Source organism: Megalobrama amblycephala, linkage group LG2 (genome assembly GCF_018812025.1).
Source record: "Megalobrama amblycephala isolate DHTTF-2021 linkage group LG2, ASM1881202v1, whole genome shotgun sequence".
Classification (NCBI taxonomy): domain Eukaryota; kingdom Metazoa; phylum Chordata; class Actinopteri; order Cypriniformes; family Xenocyprididae; genus Megalobrama; species Megalobrama amblycephala.
Genome location: NC_063045.1, coordinates 29420071 through 29439865, shown reverse-complemented (window position 1 = coordinate 29439865; position 19795 = coordinate 29420071). Strand labels below are relative to the sequence as shown.

At 35.6% G+C, this 19795-nt stretch overlaps 2 protein-coding genes and 1 long non-coding RNA gene across 5 annotated transcripts; 2 read left to right on the top strand and 1 right to left on the bottom strand.

The window, feature by feature from the left end:
* Window positions 1–17: 17 nt before the first annotated feature.
* On the top strand, window positions 18–1863 carry LOC125254832. Its single transcript, XR_007181761.1, has 3 exons — window positions 18–162; window positions 985–1094; window positions 1635–1863. It is a non-coding gene; the product is annotated as an uncharacterized LOC125254832 (long non-coding RNA).
* On the bottom strand, window positions 1531–5556 carry LOC125254815 (lysosome-associated membrane glycoprotein 3). Of its 3 annotated transcripts, none has more exons than XM_048169659.1 (6): window positions 5398–5556; window positions 4937–5118; window positions 3116–3235; window positions 2944–3016; window positions 1942–2112; window positions 1531–1789 (listed from the first exon to the last, which is right to left on the bottom strand). In XM_048169659.1, exons 1-6 carry the CDS (start codon window positions 5456–5458, stop codon window positions 1650–1652), a joined length of 747 nt encoding a protein of 248 aa, XP_048025616.1. In that variant the 5' UTR covers window positions 5459–5556; the 3' UTR covers window positions 1531–1649. The 3 variants fall into 3 exon arrangements, with proteins under 3 accessions (XP_048025616.1, XP_048025608.1, XP_048025601.1); XM_048169651.1 differs by having other exon boundaries at window positions 4937–5121; window positions 5398–5552; XM_048169644.1 differs by having other exon boundaries at window positions 4937–5163; window positions 5398–5531.
* Window positions 5557–10240: 4684 nt separating this feature from the next.
* kng1 (kininogen 1) lies at window positions 10241–17771 on the top strand. The gene is made up of 7 exons (XM_048169638.1): window positions 10241–10512; window positions 10598–10714; window positions 10985–11057; window positions 15168–15340; window positions 16353–16463; window positions 17191–17283; window positions 17404–17771. The coding sequence occupies exons 1-7, from the start codon at window positions 10315–10317 to the stop codon at window positions 17674–17676; spliced, it is 1038 nt and encodes a 345-aa protein (XP_048025595.1). The 5' UTR covers window positions 10241–10314; the 3' UTR covers window positions 17677–17771.
* The last annotated feature ends 2024 nt before the right edge of the window (window positions 17772–19795 follow it).

Below are 19795 nucleotides of genomic sequence, written 5' to 3'. Positions count from 1 at the left end.
TTAAGTTTGTCCTCTTTATCTTACCGTACTTCCAGCAGCCAATCAGAAAAGAGAGACTGGAGGCGGGGACTGACGTATGTGTGTAGGTATTATGGGATATGAAGTGAATCAAGACAAGAAGAATTACACCAGAGGGTAATGCAGGTTATGCGACGTACCGTGGTAAGTTTACTCAAAGACAGTGAGCGGATAGCCTTAACTTTCAGTTCCAAAACCTGAGGTAACTTTCAGGGTATGTAAGTGTAGCCATAGCAACTTACTCTCTGAACTTGCTTGCCCTAATGAATCTCCAGTGAGCGTGACAGACTTTGCACAATATTATATATAATACAATTAAAGTAAAATAAAATAAACATTGATTACTTTCTATACTATACAATAAAGCACTAATATAATATATAATTTTATAATTTTTTCACTTTATTATATATATATATATATATATATATATATATATATATATATATATATATATATATAGTCACACATTTATTTCTATAATAAAAAAAAAAAATACATTAGGCTAAAATACATACCTCGCATGTGAAATGTAGAATTAAAATGGCTAAACTAAAAATAAACTTATAGGCTACAGTCAGTTCAGGGTGTAGGCCTATGTGACGGTAATTACTTATAATTATTATTAACTTATAAGTTTTACTTTTTACCTTGTTTTACTTGGGTAAAGTTGGTTTTATATTCGCACATTCGGACATCCGTATTCAATAGCCTTGTTAATCACACTACATTGGACATTCAGTGGACATTCACAAGTAAATATGCCATTAAAACAATACTTGCCTATTTTGATCGACTGTGAAAAATGTTGTAAGTTGACAATCGTTGGTTGTCAATATCATGTCGCTGCTTAAAATTCGCAAACATTAATTTATTGCACATTTATTGGAAAGTCTGAATTTATCAGAAGTCTGAATGTGCGAATATAAAACCAACTTTACCCAAGTCCTTGACTTCTGGATCCAGAGCCGGAGCTACTTTTCTTTGTGTACGGAAATGATGTGACACGCGTGGACCAGTGTGCTGTTTCCCGCGAAATCCGTCCCGACATCTATGAAATATCAGGCTACGTTTGGGTAAAGTATATTAAATATTCTATAGACACAAGCCTTGAAGTCTTACCTATGAAAAAGCCAAATACAAAGTTGGCAGAACACACAGAAGGACATGTTGTGTTTTCAGAATCTTATCACTTTCAACAAGGGTTGTTGAAAATAGCTACTGGTATACATTCTGTAATTCAGTCAATTATTTTGCCGTGTGGGCTTCATAATTAAGCAACATTACTGTTTCAAACATGGTTTAACATCTGCACTATATTCCGTCTCAGCAATCTAACACTAATTTGATCAGTAACAAATTAAAAAGCATTTTACAAAGACCGTTTTATATTCACATGCACTTCCCCATTAATATACTCAATTTGTCATGGCCCAAAATCTTCAGACATCAGAATGATGTTAGTCCATAAAAAGTTACTTTTGCATTACAATGAACACATTAACAACAGTATTTCATATTACTTGTATTTTATTTAGTTTACTGAAATCATTTAAAATTGTAAAGTAATATCCACACAATGTAAAGCAATGAAATCTCTTGATTCATCTCCACAGTACATATCTGGAGTCTCAGAGTTGTTCATAGCCTCGGCCACGGCGCTCTCGGACAAGCACATACGTCAAAATTGCTACAAGGCAAATGGCTACAGCCACGGCGCCCAGAATAATCGGGATCATCCGTTTGTTGTAATCCTCCCAGCACTCAACCTCTGAAATTAAGTCAGGATAAATCATGTTGTTCTTGGGTAAACAAGTTAATACAGTAAAACAGATCACATTTTAATCATTTGTTTGTTTGTTTTAGTTAAAAGTAGCATCTCTATAGTCTACAATCAGTCTATACCATGTGAAATATATTTACCTTTTCCAAACTCTCCACTAACCAGGCCAAAGGCTTGAATCTGCAGTGGGACCAGTTTAACTCTGAAGTAATCTGCCAATATCAGTTTCGTCTCAGAGTTGCATTGGAAGCTTAGGCCATTTTTTGCTTTGAAGAGCTTTTCATGATCCATAACTCCAACATAGGTTTTGTCTGTGGATTAAATTTGGAAAATGCTGCTAATCAGAATAGTGGTTATCATAAAGTGGTAATCAGAAAATGGCTAAAAGAAAAAACACAAGTTCTCCTAAAACAACATTGATTAATCTTATGGTAACAGACGAAAACGTACCTGAGTCACATTTCACCCCAAAATCAAAGGAAAGAACTGAGGCCAATTTTGGCCTAAATTATTTATTTACAATGTAACATTTTCATGAAAATTAAGCACAATTTTTACCAAATTCTTATTACCATAATGCGAAAAATCTTGTTTCTGTAAGGTAAAACGTAATTATTCACTCATGGGGTCGTTTACACAAACACCATTTTCAACTAAAAACGTAAAACTTTTTATGTGTTTTGGCCATTCGTTTACATGACAAAGGTGTTTTGGGGGCCTAAAAACATCAATAGGCACATAGTGGTTTTTTTTTGTTTGTTTTTTGTTTTTTTACAAACTGACATCGCCAACTACTGGCCTAGCATGAATAATACAGCATTTTTAGTTGTTTTCACTGATCCTTGTGAACAGGTATCGTTTTGACTATGTTGTCGTCTATATGCAGAAAATTCAAAGGAAAAACTTTCCCGTTTTTAGTACATCATTGTCATGTAAACGTACTCTTATGTGTTATAAAGATAAATGGTGTATGTTTAATTTCACATTAAGTGCATGATTTATAACTTAAAATTTCATATATTGACAGCCCTAATAAAAAGTTTTCCATTTTTATTGGAAAACAGTGTCATGTAAATGGGTCTTTACAGTAAATCACAGGGTCATATTCTTCCTGATGTTTTATCAGTGTAATTTATACTTACTCTGGCAATTTTTACAAGTGGGAGCAGGTTGCAGAAAACCTCTGATAGTCCTCACATAGGAGAGATCACCTTCCTGGAATTGTGGTGAAATGTTGAACGACGTTAATTTTAAATGCATATTTTACCTCTAGAGAAACGTGTCATAAATGTATACAGATAATACTGTAGATACCTTGATGAAAGTGAACTGCAGATTTCCACCATCAAATTCCAATGAGAATACAGTCTTCTGTTTCCCACAGAATCCTGTGGTTCGTGTTGAGCTGGGATTCATGTTGAAATAATATTTCTTCTGGAATACAAGTTAAGCAATATGATTACTGGAAGCTGTAAATCAAAATCCTACAAAATGAACAATATCAAAACCATTGGGATCTAAAGATCAAGAAACCCAAATTTGGTTTGACTGACTGGAATTCACATGCAGTTATGTTTTTGACATTGTACCTCTTGAGTTTACTGAATGCATGGACATAATGAAAAATATATTGGTTGAAAATAGTGAAATTTGACCCACTGGCTATGCTAGAGAAGAGATTATGAGGAGTGACCCCAAAACTGGCAGTTTAGATTTTCATGTTGAACTTTCACATGAACAAACACTATATACCGCTGAATTAAATAAATGTAAGCAATGACCATTTTCAAGCTCTTGTCCTGAGTAGTAAAAATTTTAAAATTAATATTAATTTTAAGTTGATTAATAATATCCCAAAATTCTGTTCATTCAAAAGGAATATCTCATGAAAAAGAAGTCCACTTTAGCACACTTTTAAAATCAGTAATTATTACACAAATAACATACTTTAAAAGAATATACGGTAACACTTTACAGTAAGGTTCATTAGTTAACATTAGATAACTACATTAGTTAACATGAACTAATAATGAACTGCACTTCTACAGCATTTATTAATCTTTGTTAATGTTAATTTCAACATTTACTAATACATTATTAAAATCTTGTCAACATTAGTTAATGCACTGTGAACTAACATGAACAAACAATGAACAAGTGTATTTTCATTAACTAACGTTAACGAAGATTAGTAAATACAGTAAATGTATTGCTCATGGTTAGTTCATGTTGGTTAAGACATTAACTAATGTTTAACTAATGAACCTTATTGTAAAGTATACCGAATATTCTTGCGTGAACTGAAAGTAAAGTTAAAATGTATTATAGCTTAAATTTATATTAAATGCAATTGAAAGTTACAAATCTTGTAATTTGTAATGATGTTGCAATTTAGTACATTTAATATATATTAACTTGTAATATATAATATACCTATTATATAATTTATAATATTGATTGAACACACTACAGTTAAATTTATAATCAGCTGTATAATATAATCAGTTATAATCCAGTACTTTATATGTGCTTTAGTATGTTAGTCAACACATCAAATCAAGTGTAAAATAAAAAAATTTAATTTAACATTGTTACAAAGTGAACTTTTAAGTGTACTGTGTTCAGAAACATAGTCATGAAAGTGTGTCTTCTTAAGTAGACTTAAGTTGCCTTTTATTTTATCAATATTATTTTTTAAAATGTATTTTTAAGTTTTGAAGTACAACAACCACAGTATTTCACAAGGGATTACTCACTGAAGGAATAAGTTTTTCATTTTATAGGCTTATTGGGCTAGAAATTTCTCCTGACGTAAAACTGACAATGTAAAATATATCAGACGGACTTGATTTGTTTTGTAATATTAGCGCTCAACCTCACAGTGTTACAAGGTACCATTAGCTTGTTGCTTTATCTACTTCCAAATGGTGCATATTCATATCTGAAGGTACAAAGGTATACTCTAAAGGAAACTGACCAGTGCAAAGCTGTTGCACCCAAAACACTTTTTGCACCTTTTTTTCTGACAGTGCAGTGAGCCGTTGCCAATGTTGGTGGTAAACCAAGTGAGTTCTCACCCCTTGTTACAATATGCTGAGAAGTCAAGTAAAAGTGCTGAGAAAATAACAAGCTTACTTTGTTCTCTGTCACCTCAAACTCCACTCCCAAAGTGCTCCGCGCACACACTTTTCCTTGGTTCTTGATGGTGTACGTGGACTGAAGTGGTAAAGTTTCTTTGGGCTGAAGGACGGGTCTCTTGGACAGATTAGTAATGGGAGCATCTTTACTGTTGATAGCAAGAACTTCATCTTTGGAAGCTACTGAAATTGAAAGGCCAAGAGGGTTTGAGGCTAGAGAACTTCCTGTATGCACAAAGCAACGGGGGGATTGAAAAAGCACCACTTTGTGAAAAAGTGTTAACCAACATAGAGGCATCAGAAGCAGCTATGCTTTTAAATGAACTCTGTGTTGCTTTGTGCTGCTTTCTGAACAATTAGGCTACAACTTGCTTTCTAAAAGTTGAAGTTTCTCATTGTAAATCAGAAGTTTGTAGAATAATTCATTTCTGATTCAAATGAAAAGGCAAATCTACTCACCTAGCCAATGCAGAGAAGACAGCATAAGAAACAGAGTGATGGGGTAGCGTGTGTGAGTCATTCTGTGAAAGTGGTTCTTGGGTAGCGGAGCAGTTGCTGTTATGGAATCAGTGTTAAACTAATGCATGCGTGTTTGTGAAGGAGGACCCTTATGCTTCAATGCTGTCAGCAATTGTCTGACATCAGGAAGCATTTTAGCCAAGCCCACAATTAGTAAACCAAGTAATGAAATGAGTAATAACTCTATATTGGTAGTAGTTTTATTTTAAAATGTAATTCTTAGGCACCCTATAGACAACTGTGATTGAAAAGTAGTAGCAGAGTTGGTCTGGACACTCCTGATGCCAGTTTTGGAGTCTGACCCAAAATTTAGGTCATGTTACTCATGCTTTTTTTGTTGGAGCAAAATGCATTTAATGCCTCAAAAGGTTCAATGTAACAGCAAGCACCACTCACATTTCATTAAGGCAATTAAAAATGGAGTTTGTCTTTTAATTACCAAAAACTTTTTCATTCAAACAAGTTGAATATATGAGAGCACTTCAAATCTTCAACAGCATCGTCATCACAACTAACAACAACTTTATTAACTGTATTCAAACATGTTTATCTGCAACTAATTAAAAAACTCAGACAAAATAAGAACATTTCTTAAACACAGCACATTATGGAAACAGGAGATACAACTGTTTTGTGTTTTTTTGAATTTTCTAACGTGTGAACGATTAGCAGATCGTTGAGACACGTCTGTTCACACTTTGCTCTGTTCACTTTTTTTACTTCCCTTCCCACTTTGGTTGGTTGCTCATTTTTTGGCCTTTTTTGTGTTCAAGTTTTCTTGTGTTTCTTGTACCAATAATCACTAAAATAATGGATGGATGATGTAAAACTACTTGGTCAAGATTATTACTAAAAATATATATTACAAATGCAAATAATTAAAAAAATGTCTTGAATACACCTTTATGATGGACATGTTTTCAATTTCTGAATTAAAAGATATGTTTTGTGGTGCTTAAAGTAAAAGAAAAAAAAATACTACAAACCCGATTCCAAAACAGTTGGGACACTGTACAAATTGTGAATAAAAACAGAATGCAATGATGTGGAAGTTTCAAATTTCAATATTTTATTCAGAATACAACATAGATGACATATCAAATGTTTAAACTGAGAAAATGTATCATTTTAAGGGAAAAATAAGTTGATTTTAAATTTCATGGCATAAACACATCTCAAAAAAATTGGGACAAGGCCATGTTTACCACTGTGTGTCATCCCCTCTTCTTTTTATAACAGTCTGCAAACGTCTGGGGACTGAGGAGACAAGTTGCTCAAGTTTAGGAATAGGAATGTTGTCCCATTCTTGTCTAATACAGGCTTCTAGTTGCTCAACTGTCTTAGGTCTTCTTTGTCGCATCTTCCTCTTTATGATGAGCCAAATGTTTTCTATGGGTGAAAGATATGGACTGCAGGCTGGCCATTTCAGTACCTGGATCCTTCTTCTACGTAGCCATGATGTTGTAATTGATGCAGTATGTGGTCTGGCATTGTCGTGTTGGAAAATGCAAGGTCTTCCCTAAAAGAGACGACGTCTGGATGGGAGCATATGTTGTTCTAGATCTTGGATATACCTTTCAGCATTGATGGTGCCTTTCCAGATGTGTAAGCTGCCCCGTGCCACATGCACTCATGCAACCCCATACCATCAGAGATGCAGGCTTCTGAACTGAGCGCTGATAACAACTTGGGTTGTCCTTGTCCTCTTTAGTCCGGATGACATGGCGTCCCAGTTTTCCAAAAAGAACTTCAAATTTTGATTCGTCTGACCACTGAACAGTTTTCCACTTTGCCACAGTCCATTTTAAATGAGCCTTGGCCCAGAGAAAAGGCCTGCACTTCTGGATCATGTTTAGATATGGCTTCTTTTTTGACCTATAGAGTTTTAGCCGGCAACGACGAATGGCACGGTGGATTGTGTTTACCGACAATGTTTTCTGGAAGTATTATTGAGCCCATGTTGTGATTTCCATTACACACTGTAAAACCGAACAGTGAAATTAATTAAATTAAATGAGTTTGTTTCACTCAAATAATAATGAAAGTTCATTGTACTTAATAGGAAAAAGTTGCATGAACTCAAAATTTCATTGTAGTAAGCTGAACTTAATATGATTGAGTTGAACTGCAGCATATTTCTAATTCCCAGCATGCTTTGCGTCAGACCATATAAATAACTTGAAATTTAGTGTTATTTTGTGTGTTTTTGCACAAGATTAACATATGTAGATATAAGTTAATGTTTAATGTTGTGTTATGTTGGGATTCAGGGGGGTTCTGTTATGTTAGTTTTGTAGGGTTACCACTGTGGTGAAGAGTAGAGCCTGTGGTTAGGTTGAGGATGAGCTGCAAAACATATAAGACCACATATGTTGTTTGATTAGATATATGCAAGTATGTTATGACAGTCTCTCTGATAGTTATAATAGCATGTGTTATTTGCTATGTAACATTTAACCAAGATCTGAAGACTAGTTTACTTAAATGTTTTGAGGTAATAAGTTTCCTCAAATGTTTTGAGTATTCTGAACTTATTGGGTTTTACAGTGCAGTAGTGCAGATTCTCTGAATCTTTGGATGATATTATGCACTGTAGATGATGATAACTTCAAACTCTTTGCAATTTTTCTCTGAGAAACTCCTTTCTGATATTGATCCACTATTTTTCGCTGCAGCATTGGGGGAATTGGTGATCCTCTGCCCATCTTGACTTCTGAGAGACACTGCCACTCTGAGAGGCTCTTTTTATCCCCAATCATGTTGCCAATTGACCTAATAAGTTGCAAATTGGTCCTCCAGCTGTTCCTTATATGTACATTTAACTTTTCCGGCCTCTTATTGCTACCTGTCCCAACTTTTTTGGAATGTGTAGCTCTCATGAAATCCAAAATTAGCCAATATTTGGCATGACATTTCAAAATGTCTCACTTTCAACATTTGATATGTTATCTATATTCTATTGTGAATAAAATATAAGTTTATGAGACTTGTAAATTATTGCATTCCTTTTTTATTCACAATTTGTACAGTGTCCCAACTTTTTTGGAATCGGGTTTGTATTTTGTTTTTCCGCAATATATTTTACAATATGAAAACAATTTCACCAGATGACTTGAATAGCTCTATTTGGAAAGAACGAATCATTCTAGAATGATTGGGGTGATTTTGTAGGGGAGTGAATCTGCATAGAAAAAAAGGCATAGTTAAATACAACAGAACAAAGATACAAATGCTTTATGTTTTTCAGTTTAGTTTAAAAGTATATAGGTACAGAAATTGAATATTCAAATGTAAAATGACACCACATAGTCTTTACAGTATAAATTAAATATCATTAATCGGTAACACTTTACAATAAGCTTCATTAGTTAACTACATTAGTTAACATGAACTAATAATGAATTGCGCTTCTACAGCATTTATTAATCTTTGTTAATGTTAATTTCAACATTTACTAATACTTTATTAAAATCTTGTCAACATTAGTTAATGCACTGTGAACTAACATGAACAAACAATGAACAACTGTATTTTCATTAATTAACGTTAACGAAGATTCGTAAATACAGTGACAAATGTATTGCTCATGGTTAGTTCATGTTAGTTAATATATTAACTAATGTTTAACTAATGAACCTTATTGTAAAGTGTTACCCATTAATCTTTGTTAAAGCTACAAAAGTGATCGCATGCGTTTCAAACTGTGGGCCAGCTGGCCCGTACGGATCAACTACGGTCCCTGTACTTGACATCGCATGCTAAAACGATACATCGTGCAGCTCTGCTGTACATCTCACACAATGACAATTCCTCTGAAAAGGTCAACTTGTGGGAATTTTGCTTGGTATTCCTCACTGAGTGCTGATTTCTGCTTGGCTGCCATTTTAAGTAAAATGAGCAAAAGATGAACACTTTAAAATTAAATGTTAAATGTACAGAAACAACTATATAGCAGACACTATGAGATATGTTTCTGTATTAATGAGCACATAACTAAAAAATATACCTATTAAAATATGACTGCGTAATGCATAATGTAATGTAATATAAGTATTTAATATTTATGGTAAGGTTAACAGTTTTTTTTTTTTTTTTGTTAAATGTAGCATTTTTACCTGTTTTTTAAAAATAAGCTCTTTAGAGAGTGAATTTGATGCAAGATCATTTCTTTAATTACATGAGAGGAAAACACACAGCACAGGTCAAAGGTAGAGGGGACAAAGTATTCCCTTAAATACACACAGCTGCTTTTGTCAATTTGCTTAACACAAATTTCTAACACTGGTATGCTGTGTGTTTGTCTCTGTTATGGACTTTTCTGTCATTCTTTTTAAAAAATATTTTGTATAACTCTCAATAATATGAATACTTGAGATAAATATGTAAAATTAATCCAAAAAGCTACATATAATCAGTAATCTCTTTGTAAGTAAACTGGACGACTTGCAAACAAACAACTTTCTTTTGGCTTGACAGCCAATGTTTGCATCCAGAGCACATGGATTGATTTTTTTTGGAACAGATTGTCCACTATAATGAAATGTTAAAACTGGGATATCAAGTCAAATTGTGCTCCATCATGTAAAGGTCTCTGTGAAGGTCTCTTATCATTGGTTTGGACTAGTGATTCAGAGAATTCTGCGTGTTGTCGAGAGTGTCTCAAATGAGTAAACATTTGCATTACAGCTGGTGAATACCGTCACACCATATTTGGACAGTTGGAGATAGAGACAGAATTGAGAGATATAACAGCGAGTAAATCATTACAGGGGTGGATAGAGTCCAGTGGGAAAGTTTCTGAACCCTTTCACTCCACCACTGTTGGGTTTCCAGAAGACCAGAGACGTTCATGACACAATGATGCGGGACAAGATCTTGACGGTTTTTGTTTTAGCTTGGCTTTACTGTGCTACGGGACATGGACAAACCGACACCAGAATTCCGTGTGACGATAAACGCGTGGAAGATGTTGTAAATGTAACTCTTTCCAAACATAACGAGAAATTAACTGAAGGTGCTCAACTGGCTCTCTATGAAATCCTGGAGGCTACAAAGGTAGGATGTAGTTTTGCTGTTTGCACTGAACAATATTTTGCAGATCTAAGCAACTTCCTTTAGTACAATGCTGTCATTTTCACAGTCTCAGAATGAATCGGGGGACATTCTGTTTGTGCGCTTCACAAGCAGAGAGACAGATTGTCCTGCAGGAGGAGACAAGCTTTGGCATCAGTGCGACTACCTGCAGCAAGTGGATAAGGTAAGATCTAGATTATCTACGTAATCATGTAAATGAATCACGTAAATGAAAAATAAGCCCTCACATTTAGAAACAGCTATGCAGGAAATCTAAAATATATCAGTTATACAGTTTGGAATGAATTGATTGCACAATGCCACTATTGACCAATCACAATCGTCTTGCCTGACAACAGCCTTTATTCATAGTCACATTACAGCATGGCTTCTTATTACTGAAATAATTGCCATTCTTGTCTTGGGGTAACATGTACATTTTGTGGTTCCTCAGGTACTCAGAATCTGTCAAGCAAAAGTCCTGTTTACAGAAGCAGGTCAAGAGTTACTATTGGATTACTGTTTAGGTATGTTGTAATATGGCTGCCAGCTGAATGTTATAATAATAACTCATGTTTCATCCCTTTTTTACTTTAGTGTTTTACATCATATAGTCATTTTTCCATATTAAAAGGAATCAATAGCATTTTTCTGCCTTAAAAAAAAAGCAAAACTCTGTAACTACGACATAAACTGCAACTAAAAATCGAGGCTCCTATAAAATGTCCTGTGACAGAGAAGATTGGCTCGACTATGCTCAGATTGACAAAAAAAAAACAGATAAATAATTCAAGGCTTTGAAGCCCTTTTTGTCAATTGACCCTTCGCCAGGAGTTTGATTGACAAGAGATCTAACCAATCATAACGCCGAATCCACCATTTTGTCTGACAAAGCGGTCAGGAGTTAGAAGATTAACCTCGGTGGACTTCAATTTGAAAAATGGTGTGTATTGACGTCTTTCCACATTTGAAACAACATTTATTCTCATGTTCATTCATGTTTATTTGATGCTATAAATTAACTAGTAGGAAGAGATGATCGATTCACAAGCCGCTTGAGCTGAGGCGCTACAGCGATCTGTCACGACACATTAAAGAGCCACAAAACGCTTTTTATTGTTCGAATTTCTTAAAAAAATACACAATTTGAAAGCTGGGACATTGTTTAATATCATAAGTAACCTGCTCTGTCTTGTCTGTCGACGTGTTGTCAGTGTCCTCTTTGCTCTGCAATGTATTTTTCACTCTGTGTGGTGTGACAGCGCCATTGCTTGTCGGACAAAGCAACAGTAACTAAGTGGGGCGGGTCTTTGCGAAGGGTCAATTCCAGCGTCAGTGTTGTTATTGTGTTTTGCCTTTGTAGGGCATGAGATGAAGACTAGTCATGTCAGAGAATTCAAAATCCTCAATATCACCACTTGAATTAATAAGAATTATAAAACTACCTTACCAGGATACATACAGCACAAACAAACACATTAAGCAGTATGTCTTATATAGCAAATATAGCAAAAGATGTATTATGTAGCAAAAAATTGTCACAAAACATAAACTGCATTTTCGCCTGGTGATATATTAAAAGTTATGTAGTACAACCTACTTCACCTGCATACATACAGAATACTTGCGTTAAGCAATTTATAATACATAGTAAAAATCTCAGCTGTGTGATTGTTTATATAGTTGCAAAATGTAAACTGTTTTATTTGCCAGGTCTTTATATAGAGTTTAGCGTAGATACAGTCAGTGTACTAGTGTTGGGCGATATATACTATATAGTACTGTAGCAAATATCAACTTCTTTATTTGTTTATATCATTGCAAAATGAGAACTATATTATCACCAAGCTTTAATCTGCTAAAAGTGACTATGCCATGTACACACTGCAGCTAAATTCGGTCAGCTAAAGTCAGTTCAGTTCAGTTCATTTAAAGACATATGCAGTGTGTACGTAACCGAACTGAACAACTAGTTGTTAATGACGTTTTTCAACTTCTGTATGCTTATCTATATCTTTATCTATATCTTTTTTTACAGTCTATGGGTGAATCACAGGGAAAGCATGAGCATTGCCTCATTCGAGTTGCCAGACCTTGCTAGAAAAATCAGCAAACAAGAATAAGCCCATAATAAACCGAAATAAATCAAAATGCTTTATGCTGAAAATAAGACCAAAATATCGCGATTTATGTCTGCTCACTTTAATAACTCCATAAACCCGCTCGCTTAATGAGCTGAGCTTAAAGGGATAGTTCACCCAAAAAATGAAAATTCTGTCATCATTTACTCACCCTCAAGTAGTTACAAACCTGTTTGAATTTCATTGTTCTTCTGAACACAAAGGAAGATATTTGGAAGAATGTCAGTAACCAAACAGATCTCGCCCCCCATTGACTCCATAGTAGGAAAAATAATTACTATGGTAGTCAATGGGGGGCGAGATCTGTTTGGTTACTGACATTCTTCTAAATATCTTCCTTTGTGTTCAGAAGAACAATGAAATTCAAATAGGTTTGTAACTACTTGAGGGTGAGTAAATGATGACAGAATTTTCATTTTTGGATGAACTATCCCTTTAAACAACAAGCCCAAAACACTTATGAGTGACCATGGCAACACAGAAAGAGCGCCCCCTGCGTGAAACAGGCTGTACAAACAAACAAAACAGGGCGCCTCCATCAACTGTGTTAGTGTGTTTAGTTAAATTGCTGAAAATAATTAGTGTTAGCGTGTTTTGTCACTGTAATATTACTTTGGTCACAATAATGGATAACAAACATGAGAGATGCGTTGCTATGGTTTCCAAGCCTTCAATAATCACATTTCCGAGAGTGAGTCGTGTTCCGTACACACATATAACGATAATTTACGGGATTCACTCCCACCCTTAAATGCGGTTGTCACTCCTGAAACTTACAGTGTGTACGTGGTATATAAGGCACGTCCTGATATTGCGGAGTTAGATGCGTTCCTGGATCAACATATTTTGTTGGTCCTGGAACAACATTCTAGTCTGAAAATTTAGTCTTAACCCTTGTGGCGACCAGGGCGGGGCGAGAGCCGTGAGGGAACGGTGCGAGGCCGGTGGCGCAAGAGTTAATGAGCTCCAACTGGGAGGCACACCGGCCTTGAGTCTCTCACGGAGGAGCTCCGGAAGCATAAAAGGAGAAGCGACGACAGTGAAGGACGAGAGAGGACCAGGCCTGGACTTTACGTTATGTTTTATTATGTTTGTGTGGGGTTAGGGTTAGGCAATTGGTTGGCATTACTTTCCTTTGGTTTTTGGTTTATTTATATATTAAAGTTTGTTAAATGTTCGCCAGTTCCCGTCTCCTTCTTACCATACACACAAACATAATAAAACATAATGTAAAGTCCAGGCCTGGTCCTCTCTCGTCCTTCACTGTCGTCGCTTCTCCTTTTATGCTTCCGGAGCTCCTCCGTGAGAGACTCAAGGCCGGTGCGCCTCCCAGGTGGAGCTCATTAACTCTCGCGCCACCAGCCTCGTTCCATTCCCTCTCGGCTCTCGCCCCGCCCTGGTCGCCACAACCCTATTCCTACCCCTAAACCTAACCTTACCCATAAGTTATCCCAAAAATCAGAGGGAAATGATAGATGAATAACACTGATGTAGAAGCACCAATTCATGATTTTAAGCCTAAACTTGACATAATCTGTAAACTTGTCCGTCAAATCTGATTGGTTGATTTGAATGTTGTTCCAGGATCAACAAAAATGTTGACCCAGGAACATGTTGAACTCCGCAATATCAGGTTATGCGGTATATAAGGCATGAAGTTATTAAGATGCTATAAATATTAACATCATGATTTCCTGTAAAGCTGCTGTGAAAGTGCATAGATAAATTTGACTTGACTGTTCAGTTTATCACATAAGGTTGTACATGTTGGGATCACATGATCTGCTGTCCTCTTGCAACATAGCAGCAGTGACCGTCACTTTTTCAACAGTTTTGGTCCTGGAATTATTTTCCCCATTCCTGTTCTCTATCCACCTTAATTTTCAAGCATAAATAATCCTGTGAATGTGTGAGACATCCAATTCATTAGCCGCTATGGGTAAATAACTAGAAGAATGATAAAATGGCGTAAACTTATATATAAAAAAGGCGATACAAAAACCAGTGTATTTATGATTACGATAATAAAATAATATGGTAACAATTACCTGTTTGCGACATCAAACAGCATAAAGTAAGTTTTTTTAAAGATGCCTTTAATAAAAAGTACACCATCCAGCTCTGACTACGTCACAACATCTGATTCAAAGCAAAAAAGTATTTAATCAGTATAATATCAGGAGACAAAGGTACAAGACTGTGTACTCTTCCCATGCATTGTGGATTACGCAATTGGATAAAAAAAGCCATAGCCTACTATGAAACTATGTGTTGACTTCACATAAAACATTTCAACATTTACAAACTTTATATCAGTAGTTTGAAAATGCAATTTCTATTTCAATGGTAACACACAGGCTGCTCTGATTTGTGGATCTGTATTATTGGTGGATCTGTGTTTTTCACCATGAATTAAACAATATTTTCAAAATTAAGTTGCAATCTCTCTGGATGGTGTAGTACATTAACGCTCTCTTTCCTATATTTCTCTGACAGCTGAGCCGTCTATTTCCTCTAAAGTTGCCCCATGTCTGGGCTGCCCTGAAAAGATTGATATATATCAAGAAGAACTGAGAGAACCACTCATTCATTCTCTGAAAAAAGCCAACGGCATGGTCAATCACGAGCATTTCTTCATCTTTAAGGACTTGAAATCAGCAACAAAACAGGTAATTTATTTATTTCCTTGATTCTGTAGCTCAGCTGGTAGAAAAGAAAAAAAAAAAAAAAAAAAAAAAAAAAGTTCTTGACTCAGTTTTTTTTTTTCCCAACCCTTTTCATTAGCCTAAATGATTGCATAATACTTATGTATAACGGTTTGTTTGTTTTTTCCTGAGTGATAAAGTATGTTTAAGAGCTGTTTAATTCATAAATTTGTCAAAAAAAACAAAAAAAATTAAAACTAAATTAATTAAAACTAAATCCATAAAATGATCCTGTAGTGATGAATCAACAGCATGAGGATCCATTTGTAGCATCTTTATTATGAAAACACAGTACAAACAGGGGCAAGACAGTAGCGCAAACAGGGACAGGCTTAATTCGAGGCAGGCAGCAAGGATCCAGGGTCTTACTACAGGCAGAGGTCGTGGCACGCAGCAGGCAAACACAGTCCAGGAAACAGGCAAGGGTCAAGGCTGGTGGCAAAGGTTCACGAAGGCAAGGCAGTCCAAACGGTAACAGAATAACAGTCCACAAGAAAACGCTCAGAAATGATCACCAAGGCAAATCAAGACTTCACGGTGTATGGGTGCGTGTGTGCGTCTTAAATAGTGTGAATGTGATGCAGTGCAGGTGTGTGTGCAATCAGTCCCAGGAATGAGGGCCTATGGGTAATGTAGTCCAGATGGGAGCAGCTCAAAACTCAGGTGACGTCTCCCTCCGGCGGCCGGGAGGAAGAGCCTCAGGAGCTGTATTCGTGACAGATCCCATGATGGGAACCCCTAAAAGGTTCTATATATGAAGTGCCAGAAAGAACCCTTTGAGGTTCTATATGGAACTTTCTAACTTAAAACCTTTTCTTCTAAGAGTATAGCAACACAAAGTACCAATGTGTGGCTTTAGATAGAGCTATCTGCCAAATGTATAAAAAATGAACATTAAATCACCTCATTTAATCCTTTGAACTATTTTATTGTCAAATTGGGCTGCGGTATTAATGCTGTTATTCTCTATGTATAGGTGGTCGCTGGATTCAGGTATAAATTGCAGTTTGAGATTGAGAAGAGCAACTGCACCAGGTCAGAGTTCAAAGCCGTTACTGAGGAGTGTCACCCAATGCAGAAGAACACCGTAAGATTCAAACCACTTTTTGTATTTTTGTGGAAACCGTGATACTTTTTTTCAAGTTTCTTCGATTTTTATTTATTTTAAATAAAAATCTGTTATGGGTAGTGGGTAGTGTATATTAATATTTATTAATTTAGTCACAATGATGGCACAATACACTTTAGTAACACTTATAGATGTTCTTTGTCTGACAGAATGTTGAAAATTTTTATATTCATAAATGTATGTTATTACGAACTGCTAAAAAAAAATCAATGTAAAAAATATGTGAAAATGTACTCAATTCAAATATAGTTACGGAATCTTGTTTTCACCACTGAATTTAAAATAAATAAAAAAGATAATTACAACTTTTTATCTTACAATTCTAACTTTTTTCTTGCAATTGTGAGTTTGTATCTCACAATTTTGACACTTTATTCAGAATTGAGTAATTAAAAACTCCCAATTGCAAGAAAAATTCTGAATTGTGTTCTGCCATTTTTTTCCTCAATATTGGGCTTTATAGTTTGCAATTGTGAGTTTATATCTTTTATAATAAAATAAGTCAGATCCGTGAGATGTAAACTCGCAATCACAAGAAAAAATCAGAATTGTGAGATAAAAAGTCGCCATTACCTTTTGTATTTTTCTTATTCTGTGGCGGAAACAGATTATGTATAGAAACATATTTAAAGAAAGTGTACTTGTAATGTGTACTTGTAGCCTCACACATAAAGTTGTTGTTTAGGAGGTTTTGCAGTGTAACTCCACTGTGGATGTGGCTCCTTGGAGACATGAGGTGCCAGAAGCGCATGTTGAATGTCAGACACTTGTCATTACGGTGAGCCACCCATCAATTATTTTACATATAAATTATTTATATTCAATTATACAGTTCATTTTCACAGCATAAATTGTTGCGATCGATTTTCAATGAACCCGTTTATGCCCAACTTTTCAGACGTCCACAAGATTTAAACGGCCACCAGGCTGGTCTCCTCTTAGGATCATGCCGATGAATCCATTTAGTTCACCTCCCAAAGCCAAAGAATCCTCAGAGGAATCCAAGGAGAGCATTAGTGCGACCAAACCCAGACCACTGAACTGTCCTACCAAACCCTGGAAAGAGTTCAAGCCCATCCTTGACAGCATTGCTGCTCCAAACGCTACAGAGTCTACACGGCCAAACCCAACCACAAAAGACACTGCTCTCAGCGATCTGGATTTAATCTGAGCAGCTCCTGTTTGTTTGTCTCTATGCACTCTGTGGTTAAATGATTATCTAAAATAAAAAGAAGGGAAGGATTAAATAAAATACAACTAACATTCTTATGTGTTTATGGAGTTTTGAATAAAGTGTCATTCATTTATTTGTGGATTACAATAATTCACAGTTGTCTCATTTCGCAATCAAGAGGAATATTCAAATATGCTATTTAATGAATTATTGGAATTTTATTGCATGTCTATACAACGTAGGCCTAACTATCATGGAACTGCTCCGAGACACAAATGTTGACGATTCAAATGCAGCATTTATTAGAAGGGTAATCCTCAATCGTAATCCAAAACCAGGCACAGGTCTTACACAAGAAAACAGTCTAAACAATGATCAAGCCCAAGGAGCAGGCAAAAACAGAAATCCAGGGGAACAAGCAGAGAATCCAAAAAACCAAGAGACATAAAACAAGGGAGAATGCTCAGGAATGCAGTACAGACGCATACAAGACTTATGGAAGAGTGACTGAAAAACCAGGCTTTATATAGAGTTTTAACCATAAATGCTCATCTTGAACTAGCTCTCTTCTCAGGTCAAAGTTTGAACTAATTGTCATATACAATATTCTAGTGCAAGTATATAACAATTAGTTCAAACTTTGACCTGTGGAGGGCAGTAATACACTTAGCAGCGTCTACACTGCTGGAATTCAAATAGAGAAGAAGAAGAAGAAGAGAGCTAGTTCAAGATGATCATTTATTGTTAGAACTTATATTATTAATGAATTTATTTATTTATTCATTAGGAAAATGAGTGATGGTTTCTCTAGATAAGACCTTTATTTCTCGTCTGGGATCGTGTAGGACACTTTGAAGTTGCACTGAAACTGTAATTTTGATCTTCAACCGTTTGGAGGATGGTTTCTCTAGATGAGACCCTTATTTCTCGTCGGGGATCGCTGTAAACTGTAATTTTGACCTTCAACTGTTTGGGCTTCATTGAAGTCCACTATATGGAGAAAAATCCTGGAATGTTTTCATCAAAAACCTTAATTTCTTTTCGCCTGTAGAAAGAAAGACATGAACATCTTGGATGACATGGGGGTGAGTAAATTATCAGGAAATTTTAATTAGAAAGTGAACTAATCCTTTAAGTTATCCGTTATGCTTTCTCCAATGGTAAGAGATACATACCCTCTCAACTCCCTATAATATACAATCTCTGGTAATAGTCTGGTGTGAAGTGCCCTCTGGTGGCAATCAAGGGCACTCCAGCTGCTGATCATAGTAATAAAACAACATTTTCAAGCTGAGGTATGAAAGATTTGTATGATTTTTTTTTTTTTTAACTGGTAACTGACTTTTTATCTCACAATTCTGACATTTTCTTGCAATTGCGAGTTTATCTCACAATTCTAAAAAAAAAATAAAAATAAGAATTGGGAATTATTTTATAAACTAGCAGTTCTTTCTTTTTTATTGCAATTGTGATTTTATATCTTGTAATTCCATCTTTTCATTCTCTTAATTGTGAGATAAAAACTTCCACAGATTTGACCCTCTAGGGCAATGGTTTCAAACTCAATTCCTAGAGGGCCACAGCTCTGCACAGTTTTGCTACAACCCTTATCAAATACACCTGATCCAGCTAATCAAGGTCTTCAGGATTACTAGAAACTTCCAAGCAGGTGTGAGTTGGAGTTGGTTAGAGCTAAACTGTGCAGAGCTGTAGCCCTCCAGGAATTGAGTTTGAGACCACTGCTCTAGGGGGTCAAACATCTTTAAGCTCATAAGCTCAGATACTTTATTGTTATTAAAACTTTATTAATTCTAACTTTATTTACACAATGACAATAAAATGCACATGATTGAAATAAAGAGCTAAAGCTTATTATTTATGTTTCCATAGCTAATAAACAGCTGCTCTGATTGCCAAAACTGGCCAGAGCGCTCAATATACACTCTTAATGCCCTTACGGGACAGAGTGGATGGGGTGCCTGCTTGTTTTCTGCAAGCGGCAGAGCTAACAGTACTTTTGGCACATAGCATTTTTTCAACCTAAGGTCCACTTTACTATCATTAGGGCCGAATTCAAGGCAGTTAGTTTTCACAGATAGACTCTGCAGATCACCAA

Excerpts from the sequence above, each read along its gene's own strand:
- LOC125254815 (XM_048169644.1), bottom strand. The coding sequence starts at position 5,458 with ATGACTCACACACGCTACCCCATCACTCTGTTTCTTATGCTGTCTTCT. Across the intron at positions 5,164-5,397 it reads GTCTTCTCTGCATTGGCTAG|GAAGTTCTCTAGCCTCAAAC; the intron begins GTGAGTAGATTT and ends TTGTGCATACAG. Across the intron at positions 2,113-2,943 it reads CACTTGTAAAAATTGCCAGA|ACAAAACCTATGTTGGAGTT; the intron begins GTAAGTATAAAT and ends TTTAATCCACAG.
- kng1 (XM_048169638.1), top strand. The coding sequence starts at position 10,315 with ATGATGCGGGACAAGATCTTGACGGTTTTTGTTTTAGCTTGGCTTTAC. Across the intron at positions 15,341-16,352 it reads TGAAATCAGCAACAAAACAG|GTGGTCGCTGGATTCAGGTA; the intron begins GTAATTTATTTA and ends CTCTATGTATAG. Across the intron at positions 17,284-17,403 it reads GTCAGACACTTGTCATTACG|ACGTCCACAAGATTTAAACG; the intron begins GTGAGCCACCCA and ends CCAACTTTTCAG.